The sequence below is a fragment of the Nicotiana tabacum genome, chromosome 20, assembly GCF_000715075.1.
Source record: "Nicotiana tabacum cultivar K326 chromosome 20, ASM71507v2, whole genome shotgun sequence".
NCBI lineage: Eukaryota > Viridiplantae > Streptophyta > Magnoliopsida > Solanales > Solanaceae > Nicotiana > Nicotiana tabacum.
In genome coordinates this window covers 60057766-60076167 of record NC_134099.1, presented here as the reverse complement: position 1 = coordinate 60076167, position 18402 = coordinate 60057766, and the positions used below count along the sequence as shown (strand labels likewise).

Genomic DNA, 18402 nt, shown 5'->3' with positions numbered 1-18402 from the left:
ACTTTTTTTGCAAATACAAAGAAAACTCCATTCTCCTCCATAGCAGCAAGTTCAAAGTTCAAATTGCAGGTTAGTCATCCTTTTGTTCCTCCATGTAGAAAACTTTATTCTTTTCAATTCAAGTTACTGATAGTTCCTCCATAGCATTGACTGGTTTTTTGGAGCACATCTCTATATGTTTTTCCCTTATTTATGTTTTCTTCAAATTTTTATGCAGTTTTACCTATTTAAAAATATTTATTGTAATTATATTATTTTATGAAATATTAAAAATTAAACGCTTATGGGGCTTATGCCCCGTGCCTCAGGGCTTACGCTTCGCTTAGGCATATGTAAAATGTATCGCCTTGTTCCCACGCCTTTTAAAATACTGCTAATGGTAGGGGTAAATTTGGCCGGAGTATAACAGATATTAAGTGTGGACAATATCCGAAAGTAGAGGGTAAATTTGGCCCTTTCCCTTTTCTATTTGTTTCAAAAATGAAATGGCTAAATGGCTTCCTGCAAGCAGGCTTACCTTGTTGCAGGGCTGAGTGGAGGTTTCTTGACATTTGTAATGTCAGTATTCATGCTTCCTGCTTGGATTTCCTTTCGCCTGTCTATCAAGTCCTTTGGTCTAAGATCTTTCAGGTAAAGTTTATTAGTTATCTGGTTCTCTGCTAACTAACTTTTTGTTTGTACAACTCCAGAAAACTGTATTTTCTCGTTACTAGTTTATGCCTCTGAAGTTCCAGCCTGTTGCTCAGTAGTTAATAACATATTTTGCTGATCAAAAGCTGTTTTTGTCAGGTCAACTGCATGTTATGTGATCCCTCTCATTCCTTGCCTAATGTACACAGTGTATTTTGGTGGATTTCTTGTTGCTTTTGTTATCGAAAAAATGGGCATGACAGGCTCACTTCCCCCTCCTTTTGGTTAGTATCTCCGACATTGTTTCTGTAGTAGATATTGTTTGTACATACATGTCAAACAATTGACGATTAATTGATAAATCTCTACTCCTTTTTAGAGGATTGGCATTGGCAACGAGGGTATCTATGATGATTTTAGCACATGCTTGCCTTACGTTGTATGTAGATGTATTGGTACACAGATTGGAGTGCATAATAGTGGTCTTGATCAGTGTTTTAGAAGGCGTTCTTGGGACAAGTCATGGGGTGAGCCCCCCGGGGTAGTAAAAAGGCAACGGGGCGATTTTGTGTTTGGGGGGGGGGGGGGGGTGGAGGGCAAAAGTATTGCAGGGTGTAAGCCCTATTGCTCTGGACGTATGCTTAGGCGTTGAACGAGCTTTTATTTTGGGGCGTAAGCCCATGAAACCTCTCCAAAATAGAATTAAAAGTTGCTAACAAGACCTTAATTTATTACAAAAAAACGTGTCAGTTGTTAAATTCTAAAAAGTCAAAAAACTTAAAAATCAAAAGATTTTTATTCTTAGCCCTTTGTTCTTTCTCTTCATCTTTTACCGGGTAAAAGGGAAAATGAAAATTTGCAAACAACAAAGCAAAATGCATCATCCTTCATAACTTGCTTTGGTTCGACGCTTCTGATTATAGTTCTTTCTTCACTTTTTCTACTTTTCAAGTTTTCTTGCTCTAGTTTATAAATTTTTACTCAGTTCTTTTTCAAAGTCGGATTATTTTTTCTTTTTTTAATTTTATAAAATTTAAGATGAAGCAATTCTGATTAGTTTTTAGTCAACCGCTGATTTTGAGTAGCGTTGTAAGATGAAGCAGTTCTGTATACATTTCAACTTATTTTGTATTCTCTTGAAGTTTTTATAATTTCATTGTAGTTTTTCCTTCTTTTAATATCTATTTCTATTACATTAATTTCTAAAATATTAAAATTAAAGATCCATGGGGCTTATGCCCAACGCCTCGAGGCTTATGCCTCGCCCGCTATCAGGTAAAATACTTTGCATCACGTCCGTGCCTTTAAAACACTGGTCTTGATTGTGCAGCCAATTAAACAATGAAATGAAAGGTTGTCTTACCATCCCCAAATCAAAAATCTTGTAATCAAATAGGTATTTTAGATCAAGTTGCAACATATGGAGTAGTCGAATACCTTACGACAGAAAGTGCAGATTGTTTATTACTTGATGCCAAAATGCTTCTTTATGCACGTACTCTTGATTAGACTAGATTTTTTCTTGTCCTTCTGTCATTTTGAAAGTCATCTCTCTTCATAGTGGCCAAAGTAGAGCATGTGATAAAAATTCTTAAAATTGCAGAATAACTTCTTTGGTACCAGAACATTTTTACGCTGCTCCTCCAAAACATAATGCTCTTGAATGCACAGAAATCTCAATCGACAAAATGGAAACCTGCAATTTGTTTTACTTGAAGCTCAGGCTGAATGAATCAAACATTTATGCAAAATAAAAGTATAAATACAGCGAAAATGTCAAGGTGAAAATGATCCAGAGATTCATTACACCGACTGTTGCAGCTTTCCTTTATGTGAACTTGTGAAGACCTTGATATCTGATGAAATTGCAATTGGATTTGAGCATTTAGTTATACAATATGATAAATAGGTAGCTCATTTGCTTTGCAGGGTATTTTGTTCCTGATGTTATAGTGGCAGCAATAATTGGACTGGTGACTAGTTGGTCCATTGGGCCTCTTTTGCCTGTTGTGAGCTACTGGTTAGCCAGGTCACCTATAATGCATTTTTTGCTACACAGCAGTGTTCTCGCTCTGGCCCTTTCATCACAATTCTTTCCATACAGTACTGACGCACCAAAAAGAGTTGTATTCCAGCATACTATCAGGAGTGCAGGTATCAAAGAAGTAGCAATTCATTTTCCCTAATAAGAAGGAAAATAAAAAGGAAAAAAGAAGGGAAGAGATTAAAAAGTGAATTTTCCAGATTACAATTCGGTTCTAGTATATATTTCAGTTTTTGGCGCTTCTTAGATGCTATGGACCCCTCTGGACGAAAAGCTCTTTCCTTTCTGGAGTTACAGAACTAAGTGGGCAGAAGTTGTCAGAAGATATGCCCCATCGTTTCATGTCCTACTTAATTTGTATTGCTTCCTAGTTGCTTCTATGAAGGGGAGGGAACAGTGAATCAAAAAGAAACTCATTGTTTTTTCTTTTCGGGTATATAGTGATCATTTATAACCAGTTGTCTGATATGAATAGAACAAAAGGAGATATACTCTCTCCTTTTAGATTTTGTCCAATTCTGGAAACTGACAAGGAGTACCGGCCCCCCTGTTTCACTTCCAACTCCTTCTCTTCCCCTTTTAATCCTAACCAAACATATTGTACGATGGAAGCCAATAGTACGAGTATGCAACTTAATTTTTTGAGTTTAATCTGTGATTGCGTACACTTCCAGATGAATTCCTTTGTATCGTCTTACTAATTACTAATAAGTTAATGCTGGCTTGACAGGTGCCAGTCAAATTATGGAAACTACCTATGATTTTGCTGTTGTTGACTCCAATTCTCTGCCTTTCGTTTTCAAACATGCCCCTGAAGTGGCCAATGCACTGCACATTAATACAGAATTATCCTTTGCTGCTGTCAAACAGTCTCACCAAGCTGATTGGATGGTAGCTACTTTGAAGCTTGACTATGATTAGCCAAACATATTTTCATATGATATTTGTGTGCTTTTTCCCCATAGGACATAGGCCTGTCTTCTTTTATAAAGGTCTTGAATTGGTTAGATCTGCTCCTACATATACCAGCTTTTATCCAGTCCTTGCTTCCCTTAAGTAGTAACATGCTCAGGCTGCATACTTTCTGTATGTACTGTTTTTGCAGCACTTCCTGTGCTGGATTATAAAATCACCTTATCGGTTCTCCCAAAAAAAAGAGGAAAAAAAAAAAAAAAAGAGGGGAAAAAGGAAACTACTTTCATCCTGAATCCTATAGCTATTGGTTTTGAAATCTTGTTTACTCGGGAACTATTACCATGTGACTGTTCTTGTTTTCGAAAGATGTTCTTAAATTTGATGCGGTAGTAAACTGGGTTACAGCCGAGTATCGTGATGAAGTGCAACTTTTCTAAAGCTTTGCTGTTGTATTGAAGTGGCACTCTGATAATTTTTGTAAATTATGTCCTAGTGGGATTGTACTAGGTTTGTTGTTGTTGTTGTTGCATGTCCTAGTGGTAATTCAAATAATATATTTTGCTTTCATGTAATAATCTTTTCCCTTTTGCAGGGGATATTTCCAATATCTTCGTTGTTTTCAAGATGCATGACGTTTCCTGCGCAAAGTTCGGATGTCTTGGCTGAATACAATCATTTCCCACATTTGGTGATTAACAAGCCACAAGAGAGTTTGAGTGGGGGTTCCCGCAGGATCTACTTGGAGTTTTCCCTTGGGTAAATTGGATAAGTACAATTTATGTCTTTATTTCATATTGTCATTTTCAAAAGTGAATCTTAAAAATGAGTTCAGGAGTATTAATTCCAAGGGATCCAATACATTTTTGAAATGTTAAATTAATGGAGATCCATTTTCCTGCCTGGAGGTTACCAACTTTAGTGCTATGCCACTTTATGTGATCTCGTGGTGCACTGAAGTTCTTCATGTTCTGATGTAGATATAAATTATCTGCTGGCTGTATCAAAACTATTTAGTCAGGTTTTTAAAGAAGAACCCTCTGAATTATGCAGTTCATGGGATGATGTTTCTATTGAATGCTAAATATGATTTGTCCGTCATTTTGACAATATTTCTAAGGTTTAATGGAGTATAGGACTGTGGAACCATAGAAATGAGTTTTATGTTGTTTTGAACTCAGGAATATTTTGCTCACATGAAGTTTTCATTCTTTTTTTGCTTGAAATTGACACCAAAAATTTATCAGAATTCAGAACTGCTTACGGGATTAAAGTCTCTCTTCAACGGGGCATTTTCAAAAGTGAATCTTAAGAATGAGTTCAGAGATTCATGGTCCTTGGTTAAATAGAATGTATTTATAGTGTATCAAAGATGACCATGACCTCTCACATCCGAGGACCCAAACACTTATTTTACCTGTTTTAAGTTAATGAATACGGGTTACTAATATCTGTTATGGCACTTTATGTGATCTCATAGTAACCCGAATGTTCAATTCATGTTTTAATGTAGATTAATATTTTTTTTTTGCTAAACATGTTCTGATGTAGATTATCCGCTAGCTGTATCAAATTGTAGTAATCTGATTACAGAAAGATCCCTCTGAAATATGCAGTTCATGTCAACGTGATGCTGTTATTTATTGCTGGATACGACTCTCCCCAGTTTGACAGGCATTTCTTAGGTTTAATAGAGTATAGCATGTGAAATCACAAAGTTGATGTTTACCTTGTTTGAACTCGGGAAATATTGGTCCTCGGATTATTTTCAATCTCCATTGCTTGAAATTGGTGCCAAAAATCGATCATGAACTGCAAACGGGATAAAGTTAAATTCATAACTCAGATATGATAAGATTTCCTAGTATATTTTCTCCTAGTACTATTGTGTTAAAACTAGATTCTCTGTCCCTAGTAATTAATCAGCTTTTTCATAGTTTCTCTTGTCTGCTTTCAGTTCCTTGAAGGAAGTCTGGGTTGCAGTCCTTAATATTACTGGTTCATTATCCAGCTGGTCATTTGCAGATAACATTCTTCCAGGTAATCTATATGTTTTCCGCTTTCAGTATGGATCTTTTTCACCTATGGCAGCTTTGTTAATCTCAGTGGACATGTTATACAGCTCCTGAGAAGACTGGTAATGGTCCTCCATCATATATATGTAGATTAAGTGGTGCAGGCGATAAAAACTGGACCTTTTGGTTGGAGGTATGACTTCATGGCAGATGCTTTATTTCAGTCAGTTGTATCAACTTATTCAAAATACATATGCTCGTATACTATTGTGTCTAATCTGCCTGCATAAACTGTATGTTACTGTCAAAGTTTAGTACACAGCTGACAACACTTTGGTGGCTAGTTTTGATATCTTACCAGAAGAAAAATTTTGTCCTGACACAAAGAACAATTAGGCTTTGCCTTCAAGTCGTTTTTAAAGAATTTAAAATAAGCTTAAAGTGTTGAACCTATTGTGTTGATAATTTCATGTGTATCACGACCCAATTTGCCCAAGCCATGATGACACCTCACTTAACCAGCTAGGCGAACCAACGAAACTAAAAGCATGATCCAAAGGCGATAAATAGTAATAATAATTGTTACATAGTGAACAACATTCTGTTACTTAGTGAACGTAGACATACTCTTATGTAATGTACATAGCAATATTATAGGAATTCACAACAAATCTATAGGATTTTCTTTTTTGATTCTTTCTATAGTTAGGGTCATGTACTTGTATATATACTTGTTACTTCTTGACATAATAGACAATGAAATTGCTCAATCGTCTGTGTATCTTACATGGTCTCGAGGCTTTGAAAACTTGGTGTTACCAGAAGTTGTTTTTCTCAAGATGCTTAAGTGTTTTTAACCGATGCTTTTGCCGAGGGTAACCTTTTGGCAGATTTTGAATATTTATAAAGGCCTTACTTTGATTACGAGCTTCGGATGTCTTCAAGTCGTTTTTTGGGTGGCCGTAGCCTTTTGTTTTTGGGCACGGCCTAATAGGTTTGGTGCTCATTTAGTAGCCCGGTTTATCCGAAATTTTTTCGGACTATAGTCCCTGAGCAAGGGTAACCCCTGGGCTCGATAATCCCCGAGTAAGGGTAGCCCTTGGGCTCGATAGTCCCCGAATAGGGTAGCCTGTGGGCTCTTAGGATCCAGGTTTTAAGAAGTAAGAAACTGCGTAATAGCAAGGCAGAACTTTCTTTCATTTCAATGTGTAAAGTACATGATAAAAATTTTGTATCATGGCTAAGGTGGGCTATGTGGGCACAGTTCTTTCGACCGTTTAGCCCTTACAATGTATCCTAACCACCAAGCCTTAGCTACTCAAGTACGAAATGTCCTTTCCTTGCTAAGAACCTTAACCCGAGGGTGATGGCCCCCAATATTTGAGGTCGAGCTTGAGAGGGCTCGGATACTGTTGATGCGCCCATTGACTCCGGTTTGAGACCGGCCTTCGAATCTAAATTAGCACGATTTACTATTGCCTCGTTAAAAACCTTACCGACAAATCTATTTTGGGACAAAACCGGTTCAAGGGAAAAAGAGTGTAACGCGTGCTTTCAGACCTAATAGTCATATTCTCCCTTGGCCGTTGCCTACAAGTGTTGGTCCAATTCATAATATTATTAAAGAGTAATTGAGATTGTACCTTAGCAGTAGTACCGCTTTAAGTGCGTCACATTCCAGTTGTTCAGTAGCTGTACACCGTTTCCTGCTTCAAGTTTGTACGAGCCTTTGTTGGTAATTCCAACGACTTGATATGGTCCTTCCCAATTCGGTCTCAGCTTTCCCTCGTTCAGGTTCCGGGTGTGCAATGTCATTTTTCTCAACACCAAGTCCTCGATCTTGAAGTGTCGGAGGTTGGCTATTCGGTTGTAGTAGACTGGGCATGAAGTTTAAGAAAAAATGAAGACTTTTGGAATTTGTGGTCCTAAACAAGTCAAAAAGGGGCCTAGAGTATTTGTGCGGCTATAAAAGCTTCTCATTAAGGGTAGAATTGTAAGTTTAAGCTAAATTATTTTCAAATTTAGAAAGGGGTTATTCTTTTTGGAACGGACCAAAAAGGAAATAGGTTCACATAAACTGGAACGGAGGGAGTATTGATTATCTAAAGTATTGTACAACACCCTATTTATGTACAATGATTACATAATAATATGTATCTACTTCCCGATGTTGGACACTATACATGACTAACTACTTAACACTCCCCCTCAAGCCTGTGCATACAAATTATATGTACCGAGCTTGTTACAGATGTAACCAATACGAGAACCAGTAAGAGACTTAGTGAAAATATCAGCTAGCTGATCATTCGACTTCACAAACATTTTAACAATATCTCCTGAGAGCATCTTTTCTCTTTCAAAGTGACAATCGATTTCAATGTGTTTAGTCCTCTCATGAAACACCGGATTTGACGCAATATGAAGCACAACTTGATTATCACACACTAGTTCTATCTTGGTAATTTTTCCAAACCTCAACTTCTTGAGCAACTGCTTGACCCAAACTAGCTCACACGTTGCCATAGCCATGGTCCGATATTCGGCTTCGCCGCTAGACGAGCAACTGCATTTTGTTTCTTGCGCTTCCAAGAGACCAAATTATCTCCTATTGGAACACAATATCCAGACGTAGAACCTCCATCAGAAGGTGATCCTGCCCAATCAGCATCTATGTACCCCAACAATCTGCTCGTGGCCTCGATCCTCGAATAATAATCCTTTGCCTGGAGCTGACTTTATATATCGAAGAATGCGAACAACCGCATCCCAGTGACTATCACATGGAGAATCCATAAACGGACTTACAACACTCATCAGAAAAAAAATGTTAGGTCTAGTCACTGTGAGGTAATTCAATTTGCCAACCAACCTCCTATATCTCGTAGGATCTCTAAGAGGCTCCCTCGTCCTGGCAGAAGCTTATCATTCAGATCCATAGGAGAGTCAATAGGTCTACAACCCATCATCCAGTCTCCTCAAGAATGTCTAAGGCATACTTCCGCTGTGAAATAACAATACCTGAGCTAGACTGAGCGACCTCAATACCTAGAAAATACTTTAGTCTGCCTAGATCCTTAGTCTGGAAGTGCTGAAAGAGATATTGCTTTAAATTAATAATACTATTCTGATCTTTGCCAGTAATAACAATATCATCAACATAAACCACCAGATAAATACATAGATTCGGAGCAGAATGCTGATAAAACACAGAGTGATCAACTTCACTACGAGTCATGTCCAACTCCCGAATAATTGTGCTGAACTTACCAAACCAAGCTCGAGGGGGTTGTTTCAAACTATATAGTGACTTGCGCAATCGGCATATAAGACCACTAGACTCCCCTGAGCAACAAAACCAGGTGGTTGCTCCAAATAAACTTTTTTCTCAAGATCATCGTGGAGAAAATCATTCTTAATGTCTAACTGATAAAGAGTCCAATGACGTACAACAACCATGGACAAAAAGAGACGAACGAATGCTACTTTAGCCACGGGAGAGAAAGTGTCACTATAATCAAGCCTAAAAATCTGAGTGTATTCTTTTGCAACAAGGCGAGCCTTAAGCCGATCAACTTGGCCATCCGGGCCGACTTTGATTGCATAAACCCAACGATAACCAACAGTAGACTTACCTGAAGGAAGAGGAACAAGCTTCCAAGTGCCACTCGCATGTAAAGCAGACATCTCGTCAATCATAGCATGTCGCCATCTTGGATGAGATAGTGCCTCACCCGTAGACTTATCGATAGAAACAGTGGACAAAGATGATATAAAAGCACAATGAGGTGATGATAGACAATGATAACTTAAACCGACATAACGAGGATTAGGATTAAGTGTGGATCATACACCTTTACGGAGTGCAATTGATTGTCTAAGAGGAGACAAGTCCGCAGTAGGTGCAGAATCTGATGCAGGACGTGAATCACCTAGGCCTGATGCTGGACGTTGATGACTATGATAAGTCAAGAGTGGTGGAGCTACAGAAGGTTGAATTGGACTAGGTGGTGGAGCTGGAGCTATATGTGGTGGATCTGCAATTGGAGTTGCAGGTGGTGAAGCTGGAGTTGTAGAGGAAGATGAATGGGAGATAGTGACTGAATCTCCAAAAGATGAAACTTGTAGCACCTCAGAAATATCTAAGTGATTACGTGGGCCTTTGAAGTATGATTGGGTTTCAAAGAAGGTAACATCAACAGACATAAGGTACCACTAGAGGTCTGGAGAATGGCATCGATACTCCTTTTGCGTTCTCGAGCAACCCAGAAATACGCACTTAAGAGCACGAGGAGCTAACTTATCTTTTCCTGGAGTAAGGTTATGAACAAAACACGTGCTTCCAAAGACACGGTGTGGAAGAGAGAATAAAGTTAAGTGGGGAAACAAGACAGAGAATGAAACTTGATTCTGGATAGTTGAAGATGGCATACGATTAATAAGATAGCAAGATGTATGAACTGTATCCTCCCAAAAATGTAACGGAACATGAGATTGTATGAGTAGGGTACGAGCAGTTTCAATAAGATGTCTATTCTTTCTTTCAGCTACCCCATTTTGTTGAGATGTGTACTGACAAATTGCTTGATGAATAATCCCATGAGAGTTCATAAACTGCTGAAATGGGGAAGACATGCTCTAGGGCATTATCACTACAAAATGTGCGAATAGAAACCCCAAATTGATTTTGAATTTCAGCGTGGAAGGTCTGAAAATAGAAAACAAGTCAGATCGATTTTTCATCAAAAATATCCAAGTGCACCTGGAATAATCATCAATAAAACTAATAAAGTAGCGGAAACCTAAGGTAGAACTAACTCGACTAGGACCCCAAACGTCTGAATGGACTAAAGTAAAAGGTGACTCTACTCGATTATCAAGACGCCAAAGGAAATAGGTACGGGTATGCTTACCGAGCTGACAAGACTCACCCTCTAGAGTAGGCAAGTGAGATAAACCAGGTACCATTTTCTGAAGTTTTGACAAACTGGGATGTCCCAACCGTTTATGTAATAAATCTGGTGAATCAGTAACTGGACAAGTTGTTGAAGGAAGACATGATGTGAGTCCATGTGATTTTGCAAGGATAAGGTAATAAAGTTTATTTGATTCACGCCCGGTACCAATGATTCGCCCCGTAATGCAATCCTGTATAAAAACAAGGTCATCAAGAAATAAAACAATGCATTTAAGTGATTTGGCTAAGCGACTAACGGCTATGAGATTAAAAGGACTACTGAGAACATAAAGAACTGAATCTAAAGATAAGGAAGAAAGTGGGCTTGCTTGACCTATTGCAATTGCCATGGTTTGAGACTCATTGACCATTGTGACTGTTGGAAGAGATTGAGAATACGAAATAGTAGTGAAAAGAGATTTGTTACCAGAAATGTGATCTGATGCACCTGAATCAATGACCCAAGACTCAGAGGATGAAGATTGGGAGACTCAAGTCACACTATTACCTATTTGAACAATAGAAGCTATCTTAGAAGATGTCTCCTTACATGCTTTGTACTGAAGGAACTCAATATAATCTGATAAAAAAACCATCTGGATCGGATTCAATGCATTGGATCCAACAGATTGCGAGTCAAAAGGCTTCTGATACGAATGACATTATAATTTTCATGCCGGAAAATCAGCAAACCTTCTAAAATCACTGTTCACGCCAGAAAACTATTCATGCCGGAAAAATATAAAAGTGGTCGGAATTTGGTGTAACCTGGATAGGTGGCTCGGAATTCCCTTGCGGGCAATATGTCCCAAAGAAAATTTTCCAAAAAGTGACCCGAAAGGGCCCCATGCGCCGGTGCATGACGTCAGAACTTCGCCGAAAATTTTTCTTTCGACGGCGCGTGGGAGCGCGTGGATGATCTTTTGACGGAGATTTTTTTATGGGTTGGTCGCTAGAGGCCGATTTACTTCGTGGTGGTGTTGGTTTTTGCACAACACTGACGAAAAATGGCTTTTTACTTTGCAGCAGGCTTGTGTTTGCCGGAAAAAGACTTCCGGTTGACTGATTTCTCTTCCCCGAGTTGTTGGAATTTATGCACAGTGATAAATCTCTCACGATTGCTCTGATATCATGTGAGACAACACGGGAGAAAAATATTATTGATTATCTAAAATGTTGTACAACGCCCTATTTATTTACAACGATCACATAATAATAGGTATCTACTTCCCGATGTGGGACTCTATACATGACTAACTATTTAACACTTTCTATCCGCTGTTTCTAGGCGGCTAATCGGACTAGGGCGGCCTCACGCCCATCCAGTAGTTCCAAGCTCGTGATCATGGCCTTGCCATTCGACTCTTCGGTCGCATATCGGAACCTAAGGCTTGGTTCTCCCACTTCGACTAGTATTAAGGCTTCGGCAGCGTAGACCATTAAGAACAGGGTGTCCCCGGTACTAGACTTTGAGGTCGTACGATATGCCCAATGGACTTCAGGCAAAATTTCCTTCCATCTCCTTTTGGCATCGATCAACCTCTTTTTCAGGGTTTGGAGAATGGTCTCGTTCGTAGATTCTGCTTGTCCGCTTCCACTCGGGTGGTAGGGTGTTGATAGTATTTTCTTAATATTGTGATCCTCGAATAACTTATTCACCTTGCTGCCATGAACTATTTCCCATTATCGTAAACGATTTTGGACGGTATGCTGAATCAACATATTATGTAGTCCCAGATGAAGCCAATGACCTCTTTTTCCTGGACCTTTTCGAACCCTTAAGCTTCGACCCATTTGGAAAAATAATCGGTCAATTGTATGATTTGAGCCTTACCGGGTGCCCACGACGCGAGACCGACGATATATATTCCCATTTTCATAAACGGCCATGGGGACAGGATCGAATGAAGCAATTCTCCTAGTTGGTGGATCATCAGTACGTCTCTGGCAAGCGTCACATCTCCGTACAAAGTCCTTTGCATCTTTCTCCATTTTGGTCCAGTAATAGCCGGCCCTGATTAACTTCTGAACCAAAGATTCCGCCCCCGAATGGTTCCCGCAAGTGCCTTGGTGAACTTCCCTCAAGGCATATTCGGTGTCTCCCGGCCTCAAGCATATGGCTAGCGAGCCGTCAAATGTTCTTCTGAACAAAGTTCCTTCGCTCAAGCTAAAATCTGGCAGCCTTCGTATGCAGAACTCTCGATTCTTTGGGGGCTCGAGGGCAATTTTCCAGTCTTCAAGTAATCTATGTACTTGTTTCTCCAATCCTAAGTTAAACTTGTTGAGTTTACTTCGGCGTGGCCTTTTTCTATCACCGACTTCATGAGTTGTACTACTGTTCCCGAGCTGAACTCATCGGTATTAACTAATGACCCTAAATTGGCCAGAGCATCGGCCTCACTGTTCTGATCTCGTGGCACGTGATGTAGAGTCCATTCTCTGAATTAATGCAGTGTTACCTGTAATTTGTCCAAGTACCTCTGCATCCGTTCCTTTTTTACTTCAGATGTTCCATTGACTTAATTTACTACGAGGAGGGAGTCACACTTGACTTTGATCACCTCGGCCCCAAGGCTTTTAGCTAGTTCGAGACCTGCAATCATGGCCTCACTCGGCTTCATTATTAGTCAATTTTACAGTTATAATAGATTCCCTAATTATAGCCCCCGTAGGTGGTCAACACAATGCCAATTCCAGACCTTTTTGCGTTCGAGGCGCCGTCTGTAAAAAGGGTCCAGATTCTCGAGGAAGTTCCCGAGGCTAACAATAATTCCTTTTCGACTTCGGGTATCAAGGCCGGTGTAAAGTTGGCTACGAATTCTACCAAAATTTGTGATTTGATGGAGAATTGAGGTTGATACTCGATATCGTACCTGCTAATTTCGATGACCTATTTGTCCAACCGGCCCGAAAGCTCGGGTTTGCACATAATGTTCCTTAGTGGGTAAGAGGTTACGACACATATGGGGTGGCATTGAAAGTATGGTTTTAACTTCCTGGAGGCACTTAGCAAAGCGAGCGTCAATTTTTCCAGGTGAGGATACCTTCGGCCTCGCCTAGAGTTCTACTAACACAGTAAATAGGAAATTGCTTACCTTCCTCTTCCCGGACTATGACTCCACTTACCACTACCTCAAAAACCGCCTAGAAAAGGTACAATTGCTCATCCACCTTCGGAGTGTGGAGCAAGGGTGGACTCGAAAGGTACCGTTTGAGTTCTTCCAAAGCTTGTTGGCACTCCCAGGTCCAGGAAAAGTTATTCTTCTTCTTCAACAGTGAGAAGAACCGATGGCTTTTGTCTGAGGACCTCGATATGAACCAGCCCAAGGCGGTTATACACCCGTTCAACCTCTGAACGCCTTTGACGTTGTCCACCACGATGATGTTTTTTGTGGCTTTGATTTTGTCAGGATTAATCTCGATCCCTTGATTGGATACCACGAACCCGAGGAACTTTCCCGATCCAACCCGAAAGCGCACTTCTCCGGGTTCAGCCTCATATTGTATTTCTTCAATATGTCAAAGGTTTCCTGCAAATGTTTCAAATGGTCCTCTACTCGCAGGGGCTTACTAACATGTCATCAATATAAACTTCCATTGATTTTCCTATCAGTTCTTCGAACATCCGGTTTACTTGTCGTTGATATGTGGCACCAGCGTTCTTTAATCGAAATGGCATTAAGTTATAACAATATTTGCCGAATTTAGTGATAAAGGAAGTTTTTTCTTGATGACCCGAGTCCATCCGAATATGGTTGCACCCGGAATAGGCATCGAGAAAATTGAGTACCTCGTGACCAGCCATCGCGTCGATCATCCGATCGATGTTAGGCAAATGAAAGGAATCCTTAGGCATGCCTTGTTCAAGTCTTTGTAATCTGCACACATTATTAGCTTATTTCCTTTTTTAGGCACTACCACTACGTTAGCTAACCATTCCGGGTACTTAACATCCGGAATAAACCCTATTTTAAGGAGTTTAGATACCTTGTCTTTGCTGAATGCATGCTTGACCTCGGATTGAGGTCATCTCTTCTGTTTAACCTGGTGGAACTTCGGGTCCAAACTCAGCTCATGAGTTGTTACCTTCGGCGGGATCCCTGTCATGTCAAGATGGGACCAAGCGAAACAATCTATGTTAGCTTTAAGAAAATTAATGAGTTTTTTCCTAAGCTCGGGAGCTAACCCGATGCCCAAGTATACCTTTCAATCTGGTAGGTGCTCGATCAATATGGCTTGCTCCAATTCTTCGACCATTGACTTGGTGGGGTCGGTATCATCAGGAGTTATGAATGATCTCGGAACTCCGTAGTCATCCTCCTCATCGACTCCTCGTTCCTCCGATCTGACCGTGACCGCATCGGTGATTGCTATTTAACTTCGGCCTTTCTGGTCGGCACCGCACTTTTTAATGTCGAAACGACGGGTACCGAGAGTGCTTCATCGATTGCGAACATCTCCTTTGCATCAGGCTGTTCTCCGTATATTGTCTTCAGTGCCTGGTGCAAGGTTGAAGGTACCGCCCTCATGTTGTGAACCCATGGTTTTCCGAATAGAGCATTATATCTCATATCCCCTTCAATCACATAGAACTTTGTTTCCTGGATGGTCCAGGCAGTGTTAACCTGTAGGGTTATCTCCTCTTTAGTGGTTTCACATGCCATGTTAAATTCGTTCAACATCCGGACTGATGGCGCTATTTGGTCTTGTAAACCCAACTGCTTTACGATCCTCGATCTGATGATGTTGGCCGAGCTACCCGGATCAATCGACACACGCTTAACTCGAGATTTATTGATAAGTACAGAATTACCAGTGCATCATTATGAGATTGTATGATGCCTTCGGCATCCTTGTCGTTGAATGAAATGGTTCCCTCTAGGATATAATCTCGAATGCATTTCTCCCTCATGATAGATACTTTAGTGTGTTTTATCATTGGCCCTTGAGGGACATCAACCCCTCCAATGATCATGTTGATGACGTGATGAGGTTCTTCTTGTTTGGTCTGTTTGTTGGAGTTCCTCTTTCTTAAGTGATTTTTGGCTCGATAACGCACGAATTCCCGGAGATGCTCGTTATTGAACAATTGGGCCACTTCTTCTCTTAATTGTTGGCAGTCCTTGGTCCTGTGGCCATGAGTGCCATTGTACTGACACATCAAGTTAGGGTCTCTCTGGATAGGATCAGACTGCAATGGTCGAGGCCACTTGGTATCCTTGATGTGCTCGATGGCTGATAAGATGCTGGCAGCATCGACATTGAAGTTATATTCCGATAATCTTGGTGCCTCCCTGGCCCAGAGTGGCCTATCGAAACTATTTTTGCTCATCAGTCCCCGGCTACCGTGGCCTCGATTGCTCCTCTTTTTGTTCCCCATAAGGTGATGTTCTGATCCGTTACCCCTTCGATCTCCGCTATACGGTTGATACTGGTCTTTGCTCGGTTTCGATTCATGATCGACGAATCTCTTATACCTGTCATTGGTTCTGATGGGATAAACGGACCCAGAAGGGGCCCTGAGCTGATCGTCCTCAACTCTAATTTTTGACTGGTACCAGTTGTGGACGTTGGCCCAAGTTACAGCCAAGTACTCTACCAAATTTTATTTTAATTGGTGTGAAGCCAAGGAGCTTCGGGGTTAAGTCCTTGAGTGAACGCCTGAACGGCCCAATCATCCGTAACCGGAGGCAAGTCCATCCATTCCATTTGAAACCTTGATACGAACTCCCCGAGCATTTCGTTGTCTCTTTGCTTTACCTTGAAAAGGTCTGATTTTCTGGTCTCGACCTTGATGGCCCCGACATGCGCTTTCACAAAAGCATCTACATGCCTATCAAACAAATCCATAGAATTTGGGGGTAAGTTTTGAAACCATATCATTGCTCCTTTTGACAGAGTTTCTCCGAACTTCTTTAGCAAAACCGGCTCGATTTCATCATCTTCCAAGTCGTTCCCCTTGATGGCACATATGTAGGAGGTCACATGCTCATTTGGATCTGTGGTTCCGTTATATTTCAGAATATCGGGCATACGAAACTTCTTTGGGATTGGTTTCGGTGCCGCGTTCGAAAGAAAAGGCTTTTGGACAAATCTCTTGGAATCCAGGCCTTTCAATATTGGGTGCTCCTGGGATTTGATCGACCTGGGAATTATATGTCTCACCTACTTATCGTTTGCCTCAATTTTTTCTTTTCACCTGACTCCGCCTGTTTGGTTAGTGCTTCATGTATTTTCATTACTTCGGGGCTGACACCGGTCTCAGTTTCACCCGGCCTTTCGGTGGCCTGCTCATTTCTTCGGGTGTTTTATCGGGATTGTTCGGGTTCGACCTTACTGGGGCGCGGCTTTGATTTTGCAGCTGCACTTTCGCCGACTGTTGGCCCTGTAACATCTTGAAGATTGCTCTTCGCCTTCGGGCGTACCTCGAGCGTTGGTCGGGCTCCTCCATGAACGTTGTTCTCAGGGTCGGTAGGCAGGTTGGCATCGATGACCACATACGAGTTAGCATCGACTGGGTTCGCAACTAGGACTCCATTGGGATCAGTATGGGGCACCTCATTCCATATTGTTGTTTTCGCCATGATGGTTAGACTCAGCATCAACGTTCAAGTGAGCAGACTGAGAGTTTGACATTTTTAAGCCGACCTGAAATTAAAATCTTAAAGAACAAGTGTAAAATAGAGCGTGTTATGGAAATTTGTATCAAACCACCACTATTATCCTTAGTCCCACGGTTGGCACCAAACTGTTTACCCTTAAAATGGATAACAGTTGAATTTGTACGCGATTTTAAAGATATGTGAGTTGATTCAACACAGATGATCAAGAATGTTAGATAAGCGAATTAAAGATAAAATAAATAACCAAACCAATTGTGATGTTGGATCCAGGCTCGGACCCAAGATTAACAGTTGTTCTGCCCTCGGTCTAGAGCTAAGCGTATATGAAGAGCTACGGTTAAAATAAGAACCTTGCAATGACTAGAAAGCACAGAAATTAGTTTGTATTGCCTTGATATGCGTGTTATACTGTCTATTAAATAAATATTACCCCTTTATATAGTAGGGGAGTTTCACCCCTAGTACAATTCTAAGAAAGGTAAAAATTCTCTTTTTCGTTAATCATTGATCCGCTGCCGATACGGACCGATATCTGCGCCGTGATATTCGATGGGTTGCGGATATCGCAGCCCTCTATTAGTCGTGTGCGACCGTTGTCGTGTTTTCCGAGGTATCAGAGCTTGTTCCGACATCAGAGAAGTATTGTCTTATCAAGCCAGGTGACGACCACTCCGTTCGGACCTTAGTACGAGGCGTTCCGGTTTCGATTCGACCCCATGTATTTGTGCTTTTGCTTTGTTTGACCCACCGGAAAATCGGGGTGTAGGGCACCCCGGTTTTGCCCGTTTGCAGTCTACTCAACCAACAAGTGGAACGTTCGTTATTATTCAGCCGAGCATGTCTAGAAATTCTTGAACATTTCCATGTTGATATCATCTGTTTTTATTAAAAAAAATAATAAAATATGTTGTTGCTTTCATTATCATGCAGGCAAGCAGTTCAGGTGCCATTAGGGTTGATGTGGCTGTAGTGGACCAGTATTTGACAGTGTCTGCTGCTAAATTGAAAGGTCTTTTTCCAGATTGGATGGATGTGACTGCATTCTCAAGTTTTATGTCCACCTATGTGTTGTAGACTTGTAGTTCGCATAACATTTTATGTTTAGTCCTTTTTTTATTTCCTTTTTGGGTGTATCATATAGCATAGCCTTGTTTTTACTTTTCTTATTACCTCATTATTCCTTTGAAATAAAAGAAGTAAAGTTTGTTTAGAGCTTGTAAA

At 40.6% G+C, this 18402-nt stretch overlaps 1 protein-coding gene across 4 annotated transcripts in view; it reads left to right on the top strand.

The window, feature by feature from the left end:
* The window catches only part of LOC107798193 (uncharacterized), a 43307-nt gene extending 24905 nt beyond the window's left edge, over positions 1 to 18402 (top strand). For all 4 annotated transcript variants that reach the window (XM_075239868.1, XM_075239870.1, XM_075239869.1 and 1 more), the window contains exons 15-22: positions 512 to 630; positions 790 to 914; positions 2560 to 2784; positions 3405 to 3565; positions 4182 to 4345; positions 5544 to 5626; positions 5709 to 5794; positions 18112 to 18402. In XM_075239868.1, coding sequence (XP_075095969.1) covers positions 512 to 630; positions 790 to 914; positions 2560 to 2784; positions 3405 to 3565; positions 4182 to 4345; positions 5544 to 5626; positions 5709 to 5794; positions 18112 to 18255 — 1107 coding nt within the window. In that variant the 3' untranslated portion in view covers positions 18256 to 18402. The remainder of the gene's footprint in view (positions 1 to 511; positions 631 to 789; positions 915 to 2559; positions 2785 to 3404; positions 3566 to 4181; positions 4346 to 5543; positions 5627 to 5708; positions 5795 to 18111) is intronic.